Genomic DNA, 24,886 nt, shown 5'->3' with positions numbered 1-24,886 from the left:
TATTATTATTTTTTTGTTTGTTTCATGTGGGCTACAGCAGGCCTGGCTCAAATCCAAACAGAGACCTCCCTGACATTGTCACGCACACGCATCCAATGTTTAGCAGCGAAACACTGCGACCAGGAGGACTTTTGAGAAGATGAGAAAAGTTATTTTTAACGATGTTGCTTTTTCAACAATAGTCTTGATAGCGCCGAGTCACACACATCAACGTGCGTAGAAACATACACTGCCACAAGCGCCATCAGACGCTTGTTGTCCCATTCATAAATTTCTCCAAGGGTATTTCTGAAACGGAGGACCTACCCGCCCCTTTTACTACTCCGGCTGAGCGGGCCCATGTGGGAACAATTAGGCTTGGAGGCAAGTTTGGCAAAGGTCCGTAGCAACAGCTGCAGATGTTTTTATTTACCTTTTGCTCTACTGCTGGATAATGTCACGAGCACATCTGCTACTGTGCAACGTAACTGCGGTTACATGCGTGGTTGACCCATAATTCTGTAATTACCCACCAAGTGAGATGAAGAGGCCTAGCAACCACTCAAAGCCACACATAGCTTTACTCCCCCTCTTCCTCGCTGCGGCCCTCCAGTGGCGTGAAGCTCTGTCTACCGAGCCGAAAGCCAAAAGAGAGACAGACACGAGCTGGAGAGCAGAGGAGACTAGACGGGGCTGAACTCATCCTCAGCAGCAACTGACTGTATTTTGCTGTCATTTTAGTCAATAGCTGCTTAATTGCCTTTGATTTGGAACTTGTTCGATTATATTCAGTGTTTGTAGTTGCAATGTGCTGTGTGCGGCTTTGCAGGGGCATTTAAATTAGGCACAACAGTTTTCAACTCAACTTAATTTATAGAGAACTTTAAAAAACTACCGCAGCTGATACAAAGTGCCGTACATAAACATCAAATAGAATAATATCAACTTATATAATAATGATGATGATGATGAGTATTATTATTATTATTATTATTATTATTATTATTATTATTATTATTATTATTATTATTATTACAGTAATTAAAAATAGACCTCTTTAAAAACAAAATAAATCCGGGATGTTTAAACGTTTCTGCAGCGCCTCCTTTGTGTCTTCAGGCCAAACTGTCAAAGTACCTATGCTGCCGACTGTCTCAAAGCGCATGAAGTGAATTTCGCAAATGAGGGAGAGAAGAGCTACCATCACAAGCAAAGGCGCCACAAGAAGTTTAGCTTCTTGTCGTTGCAGCTTATGTGAACATGACTCAAGTTGCCACTGTCCAGTACGAGGGTGCTAAGCAATGTCACGTGAAAAAAGATTGCGTTATTTGAGCTTTTTTCTTTTTACATTTGGAAAATAATTCATCGCTCTGATCTTATCTGACAATTTTGTGAGTTTTTTTTTTTTTTTTTTATATAATTTCTTTTTAATCGGTGATATTTAGTTAGGTAGTATTTATGTGAATTTATTAGACACCAAAAATTCCAGTTTTGAAAAAGAATTGTCATCATTTTGGAAATCAAAAAATGAAAATGGCAGTTTTTTTCATTAATATTGCTAGCACAATCTCATTGAATCTGTTTAGTATCCAGATCCAGATAAAATTCACCAAATAAAAAAAGTAGTGTGGGGGGGGGGGGGCGTGCGCGTGCACGCGCGCGCGTGTGCGCATGTGGTGCGCATGTGTTGGAAATTCTGAACGATTAAGGATTCTTCTATAGTAACTTCAAAGTGGACACTCAAAAGGGAGTTGTTTGTAATGATGAGTAATTATCAGCATTGACAATGAGGACCATATATGGATCACTTCGCAGAAGCAGTGTGATGATGTGTGCGCGCGCGTGTGTGCGTGCGTGTGTTGAGGCGGTGCCACCAAGCTTAGCATCTCCCAGATGTGCAAACCATATGTTGTGACTGAAATTAAAACAAAATAGGAACAGTGGAACATGAAAGGGATTTTTTACTTTGTAAAGAAAGTTAGCAGTCTCTACAGATAGGGTGATGGCCGAGAAGACGCCACATGAAAGAGGCGCGGATGTTGCTGTGCTTTTTGAACCTCTTATTCCTATTTCCTGCTCATAAGTTCATCGAGCAGATGGGGACCAAAGACACAAGGAAGTTTAGATTTTCTGCCCCACGGCCCATTGTATATGATGCATGTAAGTGCGTAACACTGCAGTGTTATCATTTACAGATGCTTGAGTGCACACCAGGAGGTCACAACAACAATGGGGGAAAGGGCCCCACAAGGACAGAGCTTCCACCATCCTGGCATTAATTCCTGACATCATGTGCATGATATCTTTCTTTACAAAGATATATATATAAATATTTATAAGAAAATGCAAATCAACTTATTGCTTAATTTGAAAAACTGAGTCGGGAGAATAGATCTCTCGACTGCATTTGTGATTTTTACCCAATAACGTTAATGTTATCATGAAATGTGAGGTCAATGAGTGAGTGAAGTCTTTAAGAGAAAATGTGTTTAAATGGTTAAGTGGGTACTGGGAAAAAAGAAGCTTGAAGCGGATCGCTCCGACGCCGACGGACCAATCCAGGTTTCTGAAAACAAATACAATACTGCCATCTGTAGTTACTTTAGTATACTACAGCAGGGCCACGATAAGGGTGGCAGTGAAACATCACTTTGATTTGATTTTGTTTATTTCGGCAAGTACAACACACTTACCACAACTACATTTCACTTCTTTTTTTACATGACTTATCAAAAAGGGAAGTGGGTTGAAGCAGTTCTGCTTATCTAGTCCCATCCCGATTACAACCAAGGGTTTCACTGCCAGACACACGATCTACATTACTACACTACTACCATAATCATGAAAAGAGAGAAACAAAAGAAAAAAGAAATGTGACCAGGATAACATATTATTGAATATGGCAATAACAAACAAAGTTGAAGTTCGAATATGCTTTGGATACAGCAATTATTTGGATACAACAATAACAAATAAACTGGAGGTTTGAATATGATTTTATAATGATTTGCATAACTAATCAATTAATTGATATCAATTTGTTTTGAATACTGCAATGCCAAGTTGATTTTGTTATAATATGTTTTAACAATTGGATTTGAATACAACAGTGACAGTTTAATCCATTGCAAGCGAGTTGGAGTCACAATCTTTTAGAGCACTGTCCCCAACAACAGGCGGTACTTGCAGCCACCGATCACAGCTAATCGTTTCCCACTGGCCTCCTGTAGCTTCCCACTGGCCTGTAGCCATTTTCTTAAGAAGTTCAGACATCTCAAGGCCATTGTCTCTGGCCTCTCTACTCTCAGCCCTCAGGTTGCTTTCCAAGGCTGGAAGTCCCTCGCTTCCAAGGACGCCAGCCTTCGTTCCTTTCAGCTTATTTTGTAGGCGCAAGTGCAACCTCATGAGGGTCAACGTAGAGTGGAGATGGTTGATTTCACTGAAAACCCAGCTTAGGAGAGTCATAGTTTATCATACAGTTGGGGAAGTGCCTGTTCCTGCCGCTAGGAGATCTGCTCCTGGTATGCTCTCAAGACTGCAACTCCCTCTCATTTATGTATTATTCCACATTCCACAATATTGTTTATGCATTTTGGTATCAGTGTTGACAACAGTGTTCAAGAGTTTTTGTCACAACATTTGCACACTTCAGCAGCACAGGCACCAGCCTGTATTGTAGACATGATACAAGAGATTTCTATTACCTGGTAGCAAGTGTTCAAATATCAACAGTCCTCTGCGCCCAAGGTTATTTTGTCTCAGTTTTAATAGATTTAGTTTGTTGGGGTGCATATGTACCCATATCGGCATTTTCATTTTTCTAATTCAAAATCGAGGTAGGGTGCATGTGGCATTTGTTTTAATAGTCACAGATAGAAAAAGACTGATTTCAATTGTCACAAATTCACATGCATTTGCTATCACCATTGACATACTCAGTAGTGTTTCAAAAACAATGTTTTCAATATAGATTGCGACTTGTTGCGTTTTGTTCAAGATGTCCGTTGTTGAACAAGGAAAACAAAGATGTGGAGTCGTAGTTGGTTCTTTATTTGCAAGATCTTGGGTTGTTTTACGGCAGTCAGTACACAATGCACTTCAGCAGATGAAACAACAACCTCATTGTTCCAGTCAGAAGGCTTTATACTGTCCACAAGGAGGAATACAGAAGAGAAGAAAAAGGAGGGGGAAAGAAGGGAAAATATATCCTCATAAGGCAGTCATTTGTTCCGTTATCACCTGAACGTCTTGTTATCTACTGAATGTTTTGTATCTATGTGTCATGAAGTTAATGAGTTGTGCCTTATGTGTAATGGAAAAGTTACCAAGCTCTGTGTGCCGTGTCTGTGCTCTGATGGAGCAACTATGTTTGTATAAATTAATAAGAATACTTACATATTGATTGATATGATAAAGTATACAAGTTTGTATAAACTAATAAGAGTATGTACACATTGCTGTTGCTCCCTCTTTTCCTGTTTTGTTACTTCTTTATCTGTGAACTTATTTTATTATTTTGTCTTATTTTATTAGACTTATTTGTCTAACTTGTTGACTCTGTAGTTTCTTTTATCCCCGTTTGATCCAAGTTTCTGTTATTGCAGTGACGTTGAGAAGTTTATCCAATGTTTAAAGATAGTCCTGTGTTTTTCAGAGGGTTGGACGAACGGATGATCGGATCATCATTTTGGGGTCTTGTTGGATTTTGTCCACAATTTAGGGAGCGCGTTATCTGCGCCTCACGGCAAAAGCCTTTGCCAATCACCTGTTATCCAATTTACTCACTGCGTGCTCGTTTGATTTCTTCAGATTTAGGAAAATGCAAAGACACTGAAGCAGAAATTAGACTTAGACAGATTGGTTGAGTTCAATCACAATTCTTGTTCAAAAAGCTCTGTTTTCAGGAAAGTACAATACAGCGCTGGGCCCTGCAAGAGCGGAAAGTCTCCATTCAGAAAAGGCAAAGTCCAAGGTTGTTAGATCAGTTTTATATTCAGTAGCACATTGTGGGCCGGGATTGATGGGCGATGAGTCTTCAGGGTGGGGCAAGTTCGAAGGAGAGTCTGCTTCCATGGGAGTGGTGCTGGTTATGGGCGATTCGGTGTGTAGGTGGGGGGCTGTTGGTGTGTGTGTGTGTGTGTGTGTGTGTGTGTGTGTGTGTGGAGGGGGCTGTTGTCTTCCATCCCGTCTCTCGGCCTTGGCGATCATCTTTGGCCGAGTTCTCGGGTGGGTCCTTCTGGCACCTGCTGGTTTTATCTCCACGTGACCTTCCTGTGAACATTCTTCTCCAATCTTGGACATACACTGTCGTACCTCATTCTTATTCTTTTAATTTTGTCATTTTGTACGAAATTATGTTAGCTTTTGGCTGTGACATCATTAATCTATTGCTGTTCTTTTGATACATCATATCTTTGCTTATTCTTAGTTTAATCATGCTTCCAACCGTATCGTTTCTTTGTTAGGCAAACTATCTCCCTCTGTGCAGAGCGTTCAGTAGTAATCAAAAACTGGCGTCTAGCATTAGTCAAAACATAAGATACAATCAAGTACTGAACGGTCAAGACGACTCTGGCCGTGTCCATGATTCAGAGAAAAAACATCAGGCATGCATTCTACAGTTCCTTAAGGGTCATTAAGCTATTTAGGCAATATATCAAAAGTCATTTGTTATTTCAAAGTCCTCAGAAATATATATATCAGATCATAAAGTTATAAAAACCTTTCTCATCACCACTTATCAAAAATGTCTAGTTATGTCTTCTTTATTGATTTGGTGTGTAGGTATAATTATATGCTTCAAATGTTTCTTTTATTTATTTATTTAATATGTGAATATACTTGTCTGCTTATGTACTTTATTCAATGAGGTTTGAGCATATCTGTTTTTGCAGCGAGGCAGGACTTTTTGTATTTCGACCTCATTCCTTCAGTCTTTTCAGAGGTTTCAGAGTGGGCTTAAATAGAGATGTTCACATACATTTTGGCGCTAATTGATCCTAATTGACGTTTCGACATTATTAGCGATGTATTTACAGTGATTTTGAATGGACAAATTGTGATCGGTGCCTCATATGATCACCAAGTCACCAAGACATGAAATAATGGAAGTGGGCGTGGCCTTGAAAGTGAACGTTTTTCAAGGCGTTGGTTATTTCATTATTTCTCCAAGTTGAATGGGTGAAATAAAAATGTGCTTTAATTCTTACCCAAAAATACATAAACTAAACTTGTGAGTGAAAATGGACCATCATGATGATTTCGGAGTAACGAGGACTCTTCGCTTTTACGCGACTTATCTGGCCACATCCAACATGGCAACTACGACGCAGCATAATTCTTCAAAGATGCGGAAAGCATCTAGCTTGTATCCTTGTAAAATTCCAGCGTTCTCATTAGGGTGACGTCAGCCCCAGCAGCCATTTTGTTAGCTAACTCAGTGGTAGCCGCTGGCGCGTGTGGTATAATTGCGTGCATTGTGCGTAGCAAAGCTTGTATTTCAATTCCACCGTCGTATTTCGAATTTTTATTTTACTCCAATCTGGTTTGACCATAAGACCGTAGGTAAGGAGATTACGTTTGTATTTGTTGACTGCGAGTCCACATCTAGACTGGACGGTCATTCATTTCTCAAGCCCTCTCGAGTTTGCTAGCTTCGGTGGCAAGCTAGCTAACTTGTTTGTCGTCGACAAAAGGAGATAAGTGACGCATTTAGTGCGCCCCTTCAGCTCAATAAAATCAAACGTTCGAGTATCTACACTTGTGTGGGTGTCAACGTTCGATATTTTTTTCGTGTTTCTATTTGCTTCTGGGCGGAGCAAATTCGAGTAACGAACTCAAGCGCATTCTTTTGCGTGTTTAGCTTCCTCGTAGCGAGGTAGCACCAAGAGGCTTCAAGCTGGCTACCGGCCTTTCAGAGAACATGTCCGAGTTGTACATTCGGGTGGCCGAGGATGAGAACGAAGAGCCGATGGAGATCCCCTCGGAGGACGACGGCACGGTTCTGCTGTCGTCGGTTGCGGCCCAGTTTCCAGGGGCGTGCGGGCTTCGCTATAGAAATCCGGAGTCCCAGTGCATGCGTGGAGTTCGGCTTGTGGAGGGCGTCCTGCATGCGCCAGAGAGCGACTGGGGCAACCTGGTATACGTGGTCAACTACCCCAAAGGTAAGCCCAAGTAGTGGATTTAATGAGAATTTAACAAAGGCCTGCGTATGGTACAATTAATCAAAGTTAAACCCTTTATACACACGATCATAAATGCTTAAAGAAAACATTGAATGTTTCTTTGACGCCAAGGAAGTATGTCAAACTGAGGGGAAGCGTTTAATTGAGCCTGGCTCAGCTTTGACTGATTAAAAAATAGGCTTTGCTTCCATTTGAGAGCATTTAAGGGCGGTTACAATTTTTGAAGTGTCTGGGTGTCAATTAATGGCAGATGTATCTATTCCTATCCTAATTCTGAAAGTACGCATGAAAGTGCAAATCCAATATGCAACTTAGTTGTACTTTCTGCCATCTAGTAGAAGAGCATGTAAAATGTTGTGCTTGTTACTATACATAACTGACTTTGATAGATGACTAAAGAGGCATAATTTAAAAAAAAAAAAAAAAAGAATCTGACTAAATGAAAATATTTTTGGAGCAGCACAGCGCACTGGTTAGGAGTCACTGTTCTTTAAAGCTGTGCGATATTGGAAAAAAAATGATATGCCAGATTATGAATATATAATAATATTGAATATAGCGATATCATCGGTGATATGTAATGTATCTAAAGAAATAACCGTTTCATCAAATGAAGTACATTTTTTCATGCAATAAAATAAGCTAGGTATTAGCTAAATGTAATTTCCCCTAGATAATGTTCAACTGTTAGATGGCTATGCGCACTTCAGTTTGCCTTCGACTTCTCAAATTCAGATAAAAGCAAACAATTCCACGAAACAAGAAAGTGACTGCTTTTTGCAATAGGCCAGTAGGGTACGTCGATGCCGCAATATCAATATTTTTTTCATTATATTGTGCAGCCCTATTCCAGCTACATTAGCACACTTTCTAATTTGATAGGGCATCATTCCATGTCCATTCACACACCCCTCCTAGAATCTCCGCTGGAACGCCTCTTAAAATTATTGCCGCCTTATGATGTCAAATGAAAGAATCTTATGATCAGATTCTCATCACCAGAGGGTTCCCTCTCCCTGATTTAGAGTTTTGAGGTACTCAAGCCTATGCTTTTGGGCTACCGGATCACCCCAAATATCAATGAAGATATGGTTAAGGGACAAAATGACCATCATGCTCATTCTGTGTGGTAAAGCTGTCGCAAACAAATCTTTCTAAACTCATTTATCCTGGCGATTACTCCAACAATTACTTGCGGAATCTTCCCTCACCCCAAAGGTGCCCATGCACTGCCTAGTTTACTTATTTCTTTTCTTTTTATTGGGGGGAGGATAAATGGTTAAAAGTGATTAGCATGTGTCTGCGCACTCCAAAATAGATATTTTTCTTATTAATTTTTCTCTAAGCCAATGTCAATGACGTTTAGGTTGCTCATCAGGCAAATGGGTGCATTTTGGATGGAAAGCCAACTACTTCATGTTTGGTCATCCTCAAAGCAATGCGTTTTCCTTCTTCCACAGATAACAAAAGAAAGATGGAGGAAATAGATGCCGCCTCAGCTGTGAAAGTCAAAAGGGGTTACCAGAAGACATCAGACCTTATTGTCCTCGGCCTGCCGTGGAAAACCACAGAGCAAGACTTGAAGGAATATTTCTCCACCTTTGGCGAGGTCATCATGGTACAGGTAGTGCAGCTCGTCCCTTTTTATGTCATATGTGCAGCACTGTGCAAAAGTCTGATGCTACAAAGTTTTCCCCATCTTGTCACCTATTAGCTCAGTATCAGCACGGACATCGGACGTGTACGTAAGTGCATGCGGTAATTTATGTGGACCGGCAACAGTGGCTTTTAGTATTTAAACTTTAGATGAGTAAAACTACTGAATTGATGGAGAAGCTTGTTAATACGAGGCTAACACCACCCATTATAGTATGTCAAAAATGGGAAAGTCCCATGCTGCTAAACCATGTAACCATCCGGAGGTGTTTATTTAGTATGCACAGTATCTTCATACTGCAAGAGTTGTACTGGCTCCATTGATCAATTATTTGAACAAAATTACACGGCACCTTCCTCTCGTGTACGCAATGCGGGCACGTCTTTGTTAGTGTAGTTGCTGCTTCGTTTGGTTTACCTGCTGCTTTGTGGTCGCAGGCGACTGCACGCTGTATACAACACATATACACATAATGGGATGTTTTTTTTAGTTTTTTTCCTCAAACAAATATTTCATGTCGATCATGATACGTCTGCGGTGTAGGACCTTCCGTCATCGTGCGTTCGTCGTTAATCATATTATAATCGCCTGTCCTCATTATTTTAAAAGCACTACCGGCATAACTTGTAGCTGTCTGTTAAACATCTGTTGTCGTCACCGAAACGGAATGTCCATCTCTGTTGGCTACCTTAACAAACACTTGCAAAAGTCTTCGCCTCTGTGTGAGATACATCGGAGCCAGACTTTGCTTTGTGTCAGCTTGTACTATTGTTGAGGTGGAAATGGCAAATTGTGGTTGAGAAAAACTATTACCAATCAGCAACTATCTTTTCCAGATCAAGAGGGATGCAAACACAGGCAACTCCAAAGGATTTGGCTTTGTGCGTTTCACTGAATATGAAACCCAGGTGAAAGTGATTTCTCAGAGGCACATGATAGATGGACGATGGTGTGACTGCAAGCTCCCCAATTCAAAGGTATTGTTTGCACTTCTCAAAAAAAAAAAACACATCAACAAGTGGACTGCTCTCTACTAATGTGTGGTCGTATGTGGATGGGCAGGCAGATGTTTGCGGTGTAAGTCTGTGAATGGATGGACAGGTGTTTGTTTTACTTTGTGTGACTGAATGGAGCGCATGAGTGACGTTTGTGTATTTGGCGGCCAGGCCTTCCCTGACGAGCCCATGCGGAGTCGTAAGATCTTTGTGGGCCGCTGCACGGAGGACATGACCCCTGATGAGCTGCGGCAGTACTTCATGCAATATGGAGAAGTCACTGATGTCTTTATCCCCAAGCCCTTCCGGGCGTTCGCCTTTGTTACGTTTGCTGACGACCAGGTGTGACCGAATGGGCCGTCGATCCGTCCGTCTTTTTTGAAAGGCCGTCGTGACACAGCCGCTGGTTTTGTGTCCTCAGGTGGCCCAGGCCCTGTGCGGAGAGGACCTCATCATCAAAGGCGTCAGCGTGCACATCTCCAACGCTGAGCCCAAACACAACAATAGTAGGCAAATGATGGAACGAGGGCGCTTTGGGGCTGGCGGCTTCAGTCAGGCGTACGGCGCTAGTCGCGGCGGGCTGGGCGCGGGTGGTGGGGGCAAGGGCGGGGTCAACTTCAGTGCCCTGGGCCTCAACCCGGCCATGGTGGCGGCTGCCCAGGCGGCATTGCAGAGCAGCTGGGGCATGATGGGCATGCTGGCCAACCAGCAAGGGATGAGCACGGCGGCCGGTGGTACGGCCGCCACCACCCGCGATCAGACGTACGGCTCCACCAGCACCAGTTACAGCAGCCCCACCACGGCTAGCCTGGGCTGGCCGGCAGGCACTAACTCTGCCTCAGGCAGCGGCTTCAGCTCGGGCTTCGGCACCTCCATGGAGACCAAGTCCTCCAACTGGGGCATGTAGATAAGTAGGCGGCAGTTGTCGGTATCCTAGGCCAGGGCTCGGGGCCCGCCGTCAAATTAGGAAAAGCATTTAGTTTGAGGTGTTCGTCAGTTTAGCGTGGCCCTTTGAGACTGTACCAAAATTTTCGAGTCCCTGGTCTAGGCTCCTCCGGTAAGTACTATAAAAAAACAAAAAAAACACTGCCTTTTTTGTTAAGTCAGAATGTGTGTGTGTGACACGAGTCATGAGTGGGTTTAGTTAGCTGCTTTTCAGAAAACTATGTGCATGCGGCGTTGTTTGTAAACATGCGAGAGTACCACCAGACCGCCAGACCCTCTCAAGAGGGCTTGATATCCTTGTGTTGTGTATGTAGTGCACTTCTACTTTTTTTTCTGATCTGATGGAAACGCCTTGCCAACCGTCTCTCCTGCAGTTAACCAACTGTTTCGCACGCTCCCGGGAGGAAGCGCCTCACTGGCGGCAATGTTCTACAGATCTCAGTATCACGTGTAAACGCTTTGCCATCAACACCACACAAGCTTCACTCTGCATTTACTGTGCTCCACGGTGGGTGTCACCTTCTCATTCCTCTCCCTTTGTCGTGGACTTCTTGTCTGAGATCGATGAGTGGGATTTGATGTGGAGCGAGCGAACGAACGAACGAGTGCCACGTGAACGAAGCACGAGTGAGCAGAGACTGCCTGTTTTTTGTTGGATTTTTGTTTTTCTTTTTTGGAAGGGACAAATGCCTGCGAGGGTTTGAAGAAGCTGTGGCTTTGTACGAGTGTGCGCATGTGTCATCCCAAGGACATCGTTTCCCAGCCCAAGTAGTCGTTTTTAGAATGCAAGTGCTAAGACTTATTTGTATCCTTCCAAGTTTCCTCTTGATGTCCAATTCAATGTGAATTGTGTGTCTGCTTGTGTGCTTATCTTTTCTGTGTTATTACCTGGCGACCTCCGTGTGTGGATATTCGACTGCTGCTGTTTGAGCGTTTGGAAGTGTGCTGACATGGCAAATGTTTGATATGGGCCTATTGAAAGTTTGAGTTTTGAATGAGGGTTTTCTCCCCACCCCCCGTTATGTTTTGTGATTTGAAACTGAAATAAAAGGAGAATTTGACTAGGTTTTATGCACTCTTCACGGTGACTTCTTTTCCTCCAGTCCATTAATTGAACTGCCAACGCTTTAATTCACACGTATAGGGGCCCTCGGACACGGATCGTCGGAACCAGGAGTCACTCACGGGGGGAGTTGAAGACCGCGGGAGAAACCACAATGGAATTTCTACACGAATGCCTTAAATCCAGAAAAAGGATCTTCAATCCCGCCCCGCGAGAAACCTTGGACCCCCTCATGTTTAAGTGGCCCCAAGTCCCACTGACATCTTCCAAAACCTTCCCAGTCTAATCTAACATACAGGAAGCCGCCTGTTTTTATTGTTATGTTTCGTTGTGAAGTACTTTTGGTGCACACAAGTTGAGCATATGAAACGATATTATGGACAAAGGACATAATTTAGTCATGTGGAAAAATAAACGCATTTGAGTTGTTCACATGTCTGTCATTGGAGATGAAAAGCAGATTTATTTGTACTCCACTTTGAGCTCTTTACTGTGAGCCCATGTGTGACCGCCTCCATAGCATCATTGTTTATTTTGATAGCTACGTGTTTCATTTGCTGGTGATTCGGTGTCTTTAGTGAGATTTAGTGCACCCGATTCTGACTGCCTTGTAAATTTCCATGTCAATTTTATTTTAAATTAAGTGTTTGCGAAAACGAAAGATTCAAGATGGAAATGTTCCCTTCAAGGAGATTAAAATTCAAACCTATACTTGCTGTATTTGTTCTGTCACGCTTAATTGTAGTGCATCCTTTAGTGACTTGCTATTAACCACTTCAGTGAATGTACTGTCACGTGTTGATTTAAATCCAGACAAGCCAAATGAGAAAGGGTTGGAGGGGGTGGAGTTCGTAGCATTGGCGACATCTATTGGACAATCGCGAAACTTCTCTGTGCGCCTGTTTCAATAAACAATTTTATGGGCGTCTACCTGTACAGTACGTATACGTTAAAGAAAAATGAATATCTCAATAAGCTTGAAGTTAAAAAAGAAAAAATAGTCCAATGCGGCAAATCTGATGTTGCATTTTAAAGTAAGAATCCTTCAAAGCTTGTAATTTCGACCTTAACACCTGGTTAAAATAATTCATTAAAATAAAATCGTCATTTATTCTCAACTGTTGCATCAGCTTTGTGTCAAAATACTTAGGTTGAATACCTCTACTGTGCTCAAGCACTAGCATAGCAAATTAGATTTTTAATAATAAAAAAATAACCAGGTAACTGTTAAAATTGCTGAAGAGGAAGTTTTATTATGAATTGATTGATTGATTGATTGATTGATTGATTGATTGATTGATTGATTGATTGATTGATTGATTGATTGGGGCTGGAGTTAGGGTTAGGGCTAGCCCTAACCCTAGCCCCAACCCTAGCTCTAACCCTAAACCTAACTCCAGCATTAACCCTGACCCTAGCCCTAGCTCAAAGCCCAACCCTGTGTTGCAAATTTTTCCACGATAAAATAATTCTAGGTCCCACCGAGATGTGAACTCCGGTCGCTGGGGTGAGAGTCCAGAGCATTAATCACTACACTATGGACTTCTCGCTTGTGTGACATGGAAGGTACGTATACTATATGGTTTAATGGAGCAGCTCAAGTGACTAGACCAGACTTGTTGAACTCAAAGTCATCATTTACTCTGCTACACTCGTGACATGGTTTTTCATTTTGGATGCGTTTGCAGTTCAATTCTTCACCATACTGATGGAATAAAATCGAGAGGTTATTTGAATTCTACGCTCCTCACGTCTGCATGTAACTTCCTAAAGCGATTCGTTCTTTTTTCAGTTCATATGACTTCAACCAGGTGTCGGTAATGCGCATTGAAGCTGGTGCCACCTAGTAATGTGCATTCCAGTTCTTTTAAGTGAACTGAATCTTTAGAATGGTTCCTCGCGATGAACTGGAAATGCGAATCACTCACTCACTGATTCGCTCACTCACAGATTCGTTCGTTGGTAAACGGAAAATGCAATTCACGACTCGTTCGTGAAAGGGAAGTTACGTCATTTTCTTCTTCGTTTTGTTTTACGGCGAGGTGGCACTAGCTTCAATGGGCATTACCGACACCTACTGGTTTAAGTCATATGAACTGAAAATAGAACGAATCACTTTAGGAAGTGATTCGGTCACTCCCGTTGACTGAAAGAATTCGTTCTTTTGAACGAATCGTTCACTCACGAGCCAACACTATCGCATGCCAGCTGATGCTGAGCTCCCATCAGGCAAGTAACAGACACGCTGTGGTGCGGAAGAAGGCACCAGCATCGCCGAATGAACAAATAGAAATAAAGTAAAGGAAAAAATAATGAAATAAAGAGGAAAAGAGAGATCACTGCTGGGAGGCTGCCACTCACAGCGGTCCCATACAAAAATAAATAAATAAATTGAATTGCAACATCGGATTTGTGTGAACGTGTTTTGTTTGGATACTTGAGGTGGTCTACTGTACCCTCTGTCAACAGGATAACAAAATTTTAATGAATTTATTATATCTGATGTAATGGTCAAAATTGCGCAATTGAGAAGAGTTTTATTTTTAAATGCGCCATTAGATTTGTCTGGAAGTACTTTGGTTGGAATCCCGGGGTGGTCTCTGTCCTCAAGAATATAACACCACACAAGCCGGAATCAAACCCTTCAACTTGAAATGTGAGGCGGAAATGCTAACCAGTGCGTACCCTATTCTTTTTTATTATCTTTTTTTTTTTATTACATTTTTTTACAATCAATAACCATGTAAAGCATTTTGAGTCCAGTCTGGTAGAAGTGCACTGCAATGTAGCAGGTTACTAGGAATTGAGTCTGTTCTGTTAGTCGTCCCCTCATTTAGAACTACACACAAACACTTGGAAATCCTGTGAGTAGGAAGCAAACAAGCTAATTATAAAGGGATTGAAATCTTTATTTAGCCTAGTACAGTAGAGTGCAAAGCTTCACCTTAAATCCAGTGTTAACACTGCAGACTCCAGCCTAAGTTTGACAATGTAGCAACACATTCTATGGCTGGAAAGATAAAAGGTGCACAACACGATGCTGATACGAGTTAAGGAGTTAAAATTGCTGTGGTTATACTGGCGGAATGTGTGACATGTCCTCTTTTGCGTTCAGTGTGTTTGCCATGTTATTCTTTGACGTGTACGCCGCTGTTCTTCTCGCTACGCATTGTAGGAGGAAGATGAAACGTTTCCACCGTGTCCTGTCCAGTTGGTGTGGATAAAGCGGCCCGGCTTGGTCAGCAGCTCGTACGTGTGAGCCCCAAAGTAATCTCTCTGAGCCTGAACACAACAACAAAACAGCACTGACAAAAGGCACACCAGGGCTTTTCAACTCTGATGAACCCATCCATAGAATTTCTATCAGGCCTCATTGGGGATGAGTGTGCTGAAACATGACAAGATGGATGGTACAATCTGAACCAGTGGCTCAGCCAATTGTGGGGCACATTTGGACACATTCAAACCTACAGGCGAGTCTTCAAAGAACCTAACATACATGAAATTGGAAGCTAGCGTACCCAGCTTTTTTGAGTTGCACATAAAAAACAGAATCAGTGTGGTCCACCCCAGTGGAGTTGAGGTATTACCTGGAGGAGGTTGGCAGGCAGCATGTTGTGCCTGTAACCGTCGTAGAAAGACAGAGCGGTAGTGAAGCAAGGCATGGGGATGCCGTGCTGGACGCCTGTGCTGACCGCTCGACGCCATGACACCTAAAAATCAAGTGAGAAATCTTGCTGTGACTGGTAACCATGCCTATTGAAGAACATCTCTTCAATCAAGTGCAACTTCCTATCTGATGAGCCAGCCAACTAAATTAATCGATTTATTTCTTAATCATATCAATAAAAATGCTTCTTTTTTTTCCTTTCTTTCTTGCTTGTTTGTTTCTTTATACAAGAATTGGCACAGGCCGTGCTAAATTTATTAATGTGTGAGATTGTTGGCTAGAAAAGATGTCACTTATGTTTGGCTCGGGAGTATTCGGGGCGCATTTTGTTTTGATAATTCAATCCGCAATCAAATGAGTCACAAATCCCAGCTCATGTTCAAACAGGCTTTTTGATTTTGAAAGATTGCAATAGTCACTAGAGCCACAATGTCAGAGTTGCTTCACCACAACCTTGACACAAGAGCGGAAATTGCTCTAGTGCCAAGCGGGTCTTTGTCAACATGTGACACTTCCTCATACCTGACACTGCTGCACAGCATCACTGAAGAAAGAGTCCAACAACAAGCTCTGCAACTCCGCGTCCCTGTCAAAGGCCTCCTTGATTTTGCCAAGGAACACGCTGAAGGGAAGCAAACACACCACTGAGGAATGAGGAACAAATAAAGTGAAGCCTGGTCAAGCACGTTCCTTGTCACCGTTGCCATCGTTTCAAATTGTGTGTGTGTGTGTGTGTGTGTGTGTGTGTGTGTGTGTGTGTGTGTGTGTGTGTGTGTGTTGAAGTGCACCTGCGGATGATGCAGCCTCCTCTCCACATTAGAGCAATGGCGCCGTAGTTGAGGGACCAGCCAAATTCTTTGGCAGCCTGGCGCAGCAGCATGAAACCCTGCGCGTAGGAGATGATCTTGGAGGCATACAGGGCCTGCAAAAACACAACTTGATTGGACTTGACCGCTTGTGAACCCGCGATGATCAAGTCATGTATTGGTCTGGTATTGGTATGCGTTTCCTCAGAGATTGCGTGTGCTGTGGAAAATTAAAAATTAGCGATGACCGTACCATTTCAAATGGCGAAACTTCTTGTCCTGTAGTACGTTAGTTTGCTTTGAGTTATGGATGGCAGAACATCACGTGTGCTTAGGACTTGGTTGTACCTTCCTGATGTCCTCCAAGAAGGCAACCTTGTCACCGGTGAACGTGATTCCCGCCGGCCCCGTGAGCCTCTGGCTGGCCTCCACCCTCTCGTCTTTGAGGGAGGACAGACACCGGGCGAAGACGGCCTCTCCTGAGAAGACGAGATAGCTAATCAAGCCCGCATGCACGACTCGGCACACGCGAGGAGAGCCAGGACAAGGAAGTTGTTTGTATTTCCCGTTAACTTGCAAAACAGGTTATTGAGGAAGCGTGGTATGAAAGAAAAAAAGTGTGCCGCAACACCGTTGTTCAAATTGCTTCTTACGATTGAAGTAGCTTTGACTCTCACAATATTACGGGATATTATGGGACAAAGTGTGTCCCTTTACAACTCAACACAGGAAGCGTACTTTTATTTCTATAGGCAACCCTAGGTACAACCTTGGTTGTTTATGAAAGACGCCATGAGTCAGATGGCTGGCTGACAAATCCCCCTTATGTCACCTGAGATGAGCAGACTGCAGGAAAAGCTTCTTAAGGGCGGACACAAATCAAGCACGTTCCCTGGAAATGGCTCACTAACCTCCTCTAAAGCCAGTCATGCCGCAAGTCTGCAACTACTTTTTATGGGTTGCCGATTCTGGATGTCGAATCACAAATGAATGGCGACCATTTAGCGGCTGCATTTTTTTTTTTTTTGATGAATATCATGCTGTCTTCTTCTGTGAATAGTGAATATAGTGTTTTTTTTTTAAATATTGTCCTTTTAAATCCTCACCTATATTTATAATGTCATTGCTAATGATTCATGAATTTCTAGTTCGGTCTTGTTACATCATTGTGTGCGGGTGGCTTAACCTTCCCACTTCCTGATTTCTTATTTTCCCCCACCGGTGTGACATGACACATTTGGCAATGATTCGGCAGGTACACGAAAAAGGAAACAAACTACTTCCTTACCGATCAAAGTCACCGGAGTGCCGTATTCCAGGGCTGATATAGCAGTCCACTTGCCCGTGCCTTTCTGTCCCGCACTGTCACGGATCTTGGGCAACAAATGCTTGCCGTCGGCGTCTCGATACTTGAGAATGTTAGCGGTGATCTCGATCAGGAACGAGTCCAACTCAGTCTTGTTCCAGTCATCGAAAGTCTGACGGGTTGAAAAGCAAAAGGGGTAGCCACGGTCCACCGGCGGTGATCAGAAGTGATGCGGTCATATGCGAAAACTCACCTTGGCCATCTGGTCGTGGTCCAGGCCGAGCACATCCTTCATCAGGTGATAAGCCTCACAAATCAGCTGCATGTCACCGTACTCGATACCATTGTGAACCATTTTGACAAAATGACCCGCGCCCTCGTCTCCCACCTACACAGGGAAGGAGTCTCGCATCACGGCGAAGGCGGCTACACACGCCACATTCCAAAAGTCAAGAGGAGCCGCTCACCCAATCACAGCAGGGCTCTCCTGTTCCCACTTTGGCAGCGATGCTCTGAAAGATGTCTTTAATGTGAGGCCTTTAAAAAGGAAGCGTAGTAAAAGTGAGGATGGAAGAAGCAAAAATTCATTGTAATGTATCAAATTGTCAAGTGTTCCAGTTCAATTCCGGATTCAAACATTTCAAACTCAAATTTGACATTTTTTTCTTCCCTGGCCCACTGTCGAAATATTTTGAATGAAAGTATTTGTTGAAATTATGACGTCAATACAGCATGAGACTGTTCCATGATTTGGCCGTTTACGTCACCTTGAACTGCGACACAAACCTCAATGTCTCAGAACTGAAAATATGTGACGTAAACCAACCATTGGACTCTCATTGGTGAACAATTTTTGTCATCACTGTGTCATTGTCTAATTCTTCTGCTGTTTGTTATACTATGTCTCACCAGGCCTCTGGATGTCCTCCCGGCATGAGTGAGGGTCCGTAGCGCGCCCCCTCCTCGCCCCCGCTGACTCCGCTGCCCACAAACAGCAAGTTCTTCTCTTTCAGACTCTTACAGCGCCGCTGTGTGATACAAAGGCAAAGAGGCGGTCAGAGAAAATTCTAAGATGAATCTCCATGACATGTGTCCTTCTTACAGTCGTGTCTCTATATTCAGAATTGCCGCCGTCGATAATGATATCCCCGGCCTCAAGGAGGGGAACCTAAAGGAGGACGGAAACACAACAAAATCAGCAATAAGTGGAATTCAGGCACTTATAATATTGCAGAAACCAACCAGCTTGTCGATGAAATCGTCCACAGCCTGCCCGGCCTTGACCAGCAGGACGATCCTCCTGGGCTTCTTCAGCTTGGACACCATGTCTTCGAGTGACTCTGCGCCAATCACCTTGGAGCCCTTTGCCTCGTTCTGCAGGAAGTCATGCACCTTGGACACAGTGCGGTTGTAGGCACACACCTATTGAACAGACATCAGGATACATTATTTCCATTGGTGGGAAGTATTTGTTGCTCTACTTAGGTAGATTTTTCAAGTCTCTGTACTTTACTGGAGTATTTATTTTCCTAATAATATTTTACATTTAGTGCCGACATTTGAACTGTGCTTCTAAATTTACCAGAACCTTTTTTTTTTTTTTTTAATATCTGTACTTCTACTAAAGGAGTGTGAACACTTTTGTTACCTCTGCTAATGTATTTCATCCTTAAGTAGTAGGCATCTACTGTAGGTTAAGAAAAACTTGATAACTTACGACGAAGCCATGGTCATTCATGTTCATGATGAGGTTTTGGCCCATGACAGCCAAACCAATCAGTGCGATGTCTGCTCTGTGAGAAGAATGGGAAAACGTTACATGGGCTAAAATGAAAAGATAATATTTCTTGGGAAAACATGACTAAAATGAAAAGATAATCATTATTGGTTGACTCGCATTGCAACCAAAGCAGAGTAATAAAATGTTCGCTCAAAGAAATGTGTGGTGGCAATTATTAGAAGGAAGTGGACCTCCTAAAGCTCATCTTACATATACTACTCCGACACTTACTAGCAAACAAGCTAAGCTTCAGACAGTTATTTTAAGTAAAATGCAAAAGCCTAGAAAGCAATAAGAATATTTATATAAATATCACTACAGCATGACTCTCTGACTACTAGAGGACGGTAGAGAACTTACTCAGGCATTTTGCTTAGTCGCGTTGTTACCGTAAATTTTCGAAATGACAGGCGGACTGCTTCCTCGTTCTCGCCTCAGTTTGATGGCTCCACCCCACTCCGACTATTAGCCAATCAAGACCCTAAAATCACTCGAGTGACGACAATAGAAAATTATGATTGGTCCTGAATGCTGGGCAGAGATATCTAGTGTGCTATTGGTCCAATCTGCCGTCACTCTTTGCGTAATCAAACGTCATTCATTGCGTAAGCGAAGAGTTGAGAAATTAAATTTTTGGTGATACGGATGATTTTTTTTTTTTTTTCAAGGTAGCCGTATTTGTTTTGCCAGGTTTATTTCTGATATACTATTGTGTCGTTGTGTACGCCGTTCATGTATTTTTAGTAGCAATTCAACACCCCCCTCCAAGAAAAAAACAGAAGAGTTACGCAAGTGTGGCAATCAATTGAGTCAATACACATCTTTGTTTGAGCATAATAGCCGACCTTCATCATAAGTTGTTACTTACAATTCCATAACATTCACAGTGAAAAGCTTAACAGGGGAACAATCTGGAAAGATGCACCCCGAAATTATGTCCTGGGGAACGCCATTTAAATCAAACAAAATATCTTGTTTTTCTTCATACATCTTGAGATTTCACACACTTTAACCCCTTTCTAATAAAAGATCTGGAAAATGACTTGCTCTAACCCATTTATGAGTCATTGCTCTTGGCATTAGGACTTAAAGGTTGTGTTAAGTGTTTTGCACATCTACATCTTAAACTGATGCAAATTCTTTGACTCAAGGTATGTTTCTGCAAACTGAAAATATTTTGCCAGGTCCGCCTTGCCTTATCTGTACAACTAACTCGACATGAGTTGTGTCAGGAGGTGGGAGTCCCCATACATGGGTATGTAATAAATATTACATTCTAAAATATCAGTAATTAACTGCAAATCAAACTTGAGAACCATTAGTACAAGCACACACTCAGCACCCAGGACCAGACAAACAGGCCTCACTTGTTGCTAGTTTGCACTTTTATTGTTTCCTCGTTCACTAGACAGACCAATGGTGCAGGTTTACCAGACACAGTTATTAGGATATTTGCATGACACAGCTATGCTATACAGCGAATGGATTATAATTATTACAAATACAGTAAACATATTTACATTTTAATTCAAGCTCCATACAACACAGATATTTACAAAATAAGTATGGAAATGAAAACAAAACAAATAACGTACAATGTTAATGTTTGCCTTTTCTATTTGAAACTTGATGACTTGGTGATTCCAAAGAGTTAACTGATAATTGTCAGAGGGAAATCTTGTTCTGTCTAAAAGGCATCAACGGAAATGTGTCAAGGTGACGACAGAAGCACAAACAGTAATTTATGTAATTTTAGATATCATAAAGTATTTCATATTATAATCCCTGATATAAGATAAAATAAAAACCTAATATGTTTAGAATGTCTGGCTCATACGAGTAGAACATGAATATGTTTGCAATCACAGGCAGATTTTTACTGGAATCCCTTTCTAATGGAAAAAAGGGAGCATCAATGCAACCAACAATAGGAAACTATGAACTTCATTTGGTTTCTTTTTCCCCCCCTTACATATACTCTGGAAATACAAACATCTTCACAGAACATTCCTCTGCCATGCCACAACATTTGGTTCAAGAGCAACTAAACCGTGCAGATTTTGATCAGCTGGTTGAATGTTTTTTTTGTTAGAATGTGCAAAGAACTGCAAACTAATATGTACATTGCAAACAATAAATAGACACTCCAAAGTATGAGAACGCTACAAATTCGCTCCACGGATGGAAAATATATGCTCTGGCAAATAATATAAGGAATGTAACACGTATCCAAAAAAAAATGAGAGAATAATAATAAAAAAGAAATCTCAAAAGTCATCTGATTCAATTTGTCAACCAGCAGGCTGTCTGACCTGAAGAAAAAATTTTGCTGATGACGTTTGAAATTGCATTAGTCTATCGGGGAAAAAAAATAAAAGCTGTTTTGGCGCCTCTGTTCACCTTCATTTTATGTAAATGTAGTCATATTATACAAGGCGAAACTGCTGGTTGGCTGGCCAGAGTTTAAAATCACCCATCTGTATCAATCACATCATGCTCACATGTCACAACTGAGGCGCCAAAATGAGTTGAGCGGGAGCTCAATGGAGCCAAGAACGCATAGAGCAACTATTCTCCAACAATAGCACGATTAAAAGTATTTGTGTATTTTGTCCCTTGAATATATCTTCTTTCTAATAACCCTTTTGTGTAACAGCCATCCAGTGTAACCTTGATATGTGCATTTCGGCCCTTGTCTTGCTATAGTGTACACAAAAATAAGGTTAAAACACTAACGCAGCTGGCTCACAAATAGAAACAAATGCCCTGTCACATTTGATAGAAAAAAAAAATCCTTATTACATTGTGATAGCCGTAATACAAAACAGGTTAGTAGCAACAAAAAAAGAGCAAATTCCAGATCGTGAAGCAAAAAGGAATAAAACACATGGTGTTGACACATTGACATTGAGTGGATGTTCAACGCAAGCAGTATGCACACCGTTTCATCCATGAAACGCTGCCCCTTCCTTCATTTGACAACCATGGGAAGCATGTGGAGAGCCAAAAAGGCTCCAGTTTGTTCGGGTGTATCAGGAGTGGGGAACCATTTCGAGTGAAAACATTTTTGTGTATCATTAGCAGTTCATTATGAGCCAGTTCCAGAGGTTTTGCCTGTGTTTAGAATAGCATGGGGGTGGGGGGGTGCGCTCATGCACGGTGCATGAGATTGGCTTCCCACGCCTGAAGTACACGTTCAAACATCCAAAGATGAGCTTCCTGTATGTCCCGCTCATGTGAAAGCCATAATCTCGAATAAGTATCCATTCACAATGAGCTGCCCTACGGCAGGATAACTATGTACACACAATCGGGCTAAAGCATGGAGAAGGTCCATCGCCGTGTCACTAAGTGAGATCCTAAACACGCTGTTTGGTTTCTAAAGGCCATTTGGGAGCAGGAGGGGGGCCTGGCGTCTTAGAACGAGGCAGAAACCTGAAGTAACTCTTATGAAAAAGACTACATTAGCAGCAATTGTTCTTCAACATGTGTTGCTTTGCGCGGAGCAGACGCATCCCTTTGAGACATGTATTTTCCCTTCATGATTTAACCCCATTTTTTGTTGGTGTTTCAGTAAGCAATTTGGGTGTTCTCCTGAGGACTGCTGCAGTTATCATGCTTAAAAAAACTGAATAAAAACTTGGTGACAAGTCACAAGGGGAGACATTATCAGAGGTGATCGGCAAACAGAAAATGAGTGGCCAGAAAAACTTTTCCGGCAGGATCGTGCACACGGGTAGACTATCACGACATGCTACTGGTTAGAGACTCGAATGACAGCAAAGCAGTGCGAAATGAGACTTTGTCGTGAATGAACCAAAATGTAAAAAGCTGAGGAGGAAGGGAGACAGAAATCGCAAGAAAGAAGACGTTAAGCCACAAGTCTACTTACAAGAGAAAACTGTCAAGAATCACACAACTGATTAATAGGTATTAACACTTGGTATGTTCAAAGGCGTTTAGAAATAATGGAGCTCGTGGTATCCACTTCAGTTCTTGATGAGGCCACTACGCCTCCTCGCCAGCTTGGACCTATGAGGAAACATGGTGAACAATGTAGAGTGTGAGCATTGTCATTTGGAAGTCAAGTGTGACAAAAAGTAAACAAGTGTTAACCTTATCGTCCCCGCAAGCAGAGGGTTAAAGGCGTACAGCCAGTCGTTCATGTCTTTCTCATTGTTGGCCTGCAGAAGGATTCCTCTGTGCTTCGTGCACACAGCAAATGTGTTGGGTGTCTAACAAGAAAAGAAGATTAAATAAATAAATAAACAAACAAACAAATGAATACTTTTGTAATGCAAGGCTCAAAATAATAAGTTTCCAGGGCAAAATTTACATTTTAAACCTCATCAAAACACACTGAAAAGCAAAAGTGATAATCAACTGCTGACACAGTAGCAAAAAGCTGCTGGGATGGATGCAAGTTCGGTGCTACCTATGTTGCACCGGAGAGTGAGCAAAGAGCTTCGACAGGTTACTATTCCGTCTACTCTAAACACCTTGCCAAGTCGCTTCAAAGTCAGTGATAAGAAAATGAAGTTTCGTTCCGTTTTTAAATAATTATTTTGTCATTCCTTATGAATGGCGTACCTTGAGCATGGCCTGCTGGTCTTCACTGTATTCCACTTGTGCAGTAGAAAGGTTAAGCACCCCCCGCTCCACGGGGTCCTTGTCGCTGTTGTAGATAAAGACGTAAGGCCGGCGCACTACCACAAAGTGCTTCACCCACGAGTTGGAGCGAGGCTCCATGAAGCTCAGGAAACCCTTCTTGGACACGACAGATCTAACAAGGAGTAAAAGTACAAGTTGAATGTCTGCTTTTGTGCATGAGCCATTTGCGACTCTGCGATTTATCACTTCACATAAACATTTCATATTTAGTCAGGGGAGTGCAGCAGTTCTCACCCCGGCCTCATTTCTTCAATATCAGGCACCAAGTTGAGGAATTCGTTCTTCCCCGCACGTGCGAGGTAGGATGCCTCCAAGGTGGGAACCATGGGGAAGTTTTCATAATCTGAGCAGGATGGGCTGCATGCACGGGAACAGTTCTCTGGAGTCCTTGGGAAGAAGATCACAAATAAAAAAAAAAGGCTTATGTGAACATGAGCCTGACTGTAATGGAGGTTATTCAAATGTTTCTTTAATCATCTGCTAGCTGGAAATTGAATGACAGATTTACTTCTGTTCTACAGAGCCACAGCGGGAGTCTGAGAGGGAAGGGCAGGTGGAGGAGGGGGTGAGCGTGGCGCTGCTGAAGCTGGTCACCGACATGTCACGTCCCATCGGCGAGATGTCAGAGAGCTGACAGGAGAGACGGACAGTGAAGTCAGCGTATACAGTGTGACGTCGGTCTTGTGACGCGACGGTGGTTGTCACCTTGCAGTCACTGATGCTGTTCACCAACTGGTTGTATTCGCTGTTGAATGTATGAGTCAGGAGACGGAGGCACTACGCGGGAAGCAAAGTGACAATTGTCAACCCACAGCACAGTAACAGATGGA

At 42.4% G+C, this 24,886-nt stretch overlaps 3 protein-coding genes across 28 annotated transcripts in view; 1 reads left to right on the top strand and 2 right to left on the bottom strand.

The window, feature by feature from the left end:
- The first annotated feature begins 6,383 nt into the window (after positions 1 to 6,383).
- On the top strand, positions 6,384 to 12,534 carry tardbpa (TAR DNA binding protein a). Of its 7 annotated transcripts, XR_007488416.2 has the most exons (8): positions 6,395 to 7,142; positions 8,624 to 8,787; positions 9,657 to 9,797; positions 9,883 to 9,897; positions 9,987 to 10,157; positions 10,237 to 10,321; positions 11,135 to 11,268; positions 11,905 to 12,534. XR_007488416.2 is itself a non-coding variant. In XM_049754036.2 (7 exons), exons 2-7 carry the CDS (start codon positions 6,902 to 6,904, stop codon positions 10,720 to 10,722), a joined length of 1,218 nt encoding a protein of 405 aa, XP_049609993.1. In that variant the 5' UTR covers positions 6,384 to 6,543; positions 6,842 to 6,901; the 3' UTR covers positions 10,723 to 11,826. The 7 variants fall into 7 exon arrangements, 4 of the variants coding, with proteins under 4 accessions (XP_049609993.1, XP_049609991.1, XP_049609994.1 ...); XM_049754036.2 differs by lacking the exon at positions 11,905 to 12,534 and having other exon boundaries at positions 6,384 to 6,543; positions 6,842 to 7,142; positions 10,237 to 11,826; XR_007488415.2 differs by having other exon boundaries at positions 6,393 to 7,142; positions 10,237 to 11,268.
- A 2,177-nt stretch (positions 12,535 to 14,711) lies between these two features.
- On the bottom strand, positions 14,712 to 19,871 carry pgd (phosphogluconate dehydrogenase). Its single transcript, XM_049754030.2, has 13 exons — positions 19,746 to 19,871; positions 19,323 to 19,398; positions 18,848 to 19,027; positions 18,708 to 18,773; positions 18,515 to 18,633; positions 18,073 to 18,142; positions 17,859 to 17,993; positions 17,588 to 17,777; positions 16,648 to 16,778; positions 16,282 to 16,415; positions 16,016 to 16,115; positions 15,414 to 15,536; positions 14,712 to 15,105 (listed from the first exon to the last, which is right to left on the bottom strand). Exons 1-13 carry the CDS (start codon positions 19,751 to 19,753, stop codon positions 14,986 to 14,988), a joined length of 1,452 nt encoding a protein of 483 aa, XP_049609987.1. The 5' UTR covers positions 19,754 to 19,871; the 3' UTR covers positions 14,712 to 14,985.
- An 881-nt stretch (positions 19,872 to 20,752) lies between these two features.
- kif1b (kinesin family member 1B) overlaps positions 20,753 to 24,886 on the bottom strand; it is a 49,269-nt gene continuing 45,135 nt past the window's right edge. For all 20 annotated transcript variants that reach the window (XM_049753975.1, XM_049753978.1, XM_049753989.2 and 17 more), the window contains 6 exons: positions 24,762 to 24,833; positions 24,565 to 24,686; positions 24,291 to 24,443; positions 23,976 to 24,168; positions 23,502 to 23,620; positions 20,753 to 23,417 (listed from right to left, as the gene is read on the bottom strand). In XM_049753975.1, the coding sequence (XP_049609932.1) occupies positions 23,375 to 23,417; positions 23,502 to 23,620; positions 23,976 to 24,168; positions 24,291 to 24,443; positions 24,565 to 24,686; positions 24,762 to 24,833 (702 nt within the window). In that variant the 3' untranslated portion in view covers positions 20,753 to 23,374. The remainder of the gene's footprint in view (positions 23,418 to 23,501; positions 23,621 to 23,975; positions 24,169 to 24,290; positions 24,444 to 24,564; positions 24,687 to 24,761; positions 24,834 to 24,886) is intronic.

The sequence above is a fragment of the Syngnathus scovelli genome, chromosome 2 (genome assembly GCF_024217435.2).
Source record: "Syngnathus scovelli strain Florida chromosome 2, RoL_Ssco_1.2, whole genome shotgun sequence".
NCBI lineage: Eukaryota > Metazoa > Chordata > Actinopteri > Syngnathiformes > Syngnathidae > Syngnathus > Syngnathus scovelli.
Note: the sequence above shows the minus strand (reverse complement) of the source record. Positions and strands in the feature narration are given on the sequence as shown.

What these genes read in the sequence shown, in the direction of transcription:
- tardbpa (XM_049754036.2), top strand. Translation starts at nt 6,902, where the DNA reads ATGTCCGAGTTGTACATTCGGGTGGCCGAGGATGAGAACGAAGAGCCG. An exon ending in CGTGGTCAACTACCCCAAAG is followed by an intron (nt 7,143 to 8,623) that starts GTAAGCCCAAGT and finishes CTTCTTCCACAG; the next exon opens with ATAACAAAAGAAAGATGGAG. An exon ending in GCGAGGTCATCATGGTACAG is followed by an intron (nt 8,788 to 9,656) that starts GTAGTGCAGCTC and finishes TATCTTTTCCAG; the next exon opens with ATCAAGAGGGATGCAAACAC.
- pgd (XM_049754030.2), bottom strand. An exon ending in GAGAGCCCTGCTGTGATTGG is followed by an intron (nt 17,994 to 18,072) that starts GTGAGCGGCTCC and finishes TTCCCTGTGTAG; the next exon opens with GTGGGAGACGAGGGCGCGGG. An exon ending in CACTCCGGTGACTTTGATCG is followed by an intron (nt 16,779 to 17,587) that starts GTAAGGAAGTAG and finishes TCGTCTTCTCAG; the next exon opens with GAGAGGCCGTCTTCGCCCGG.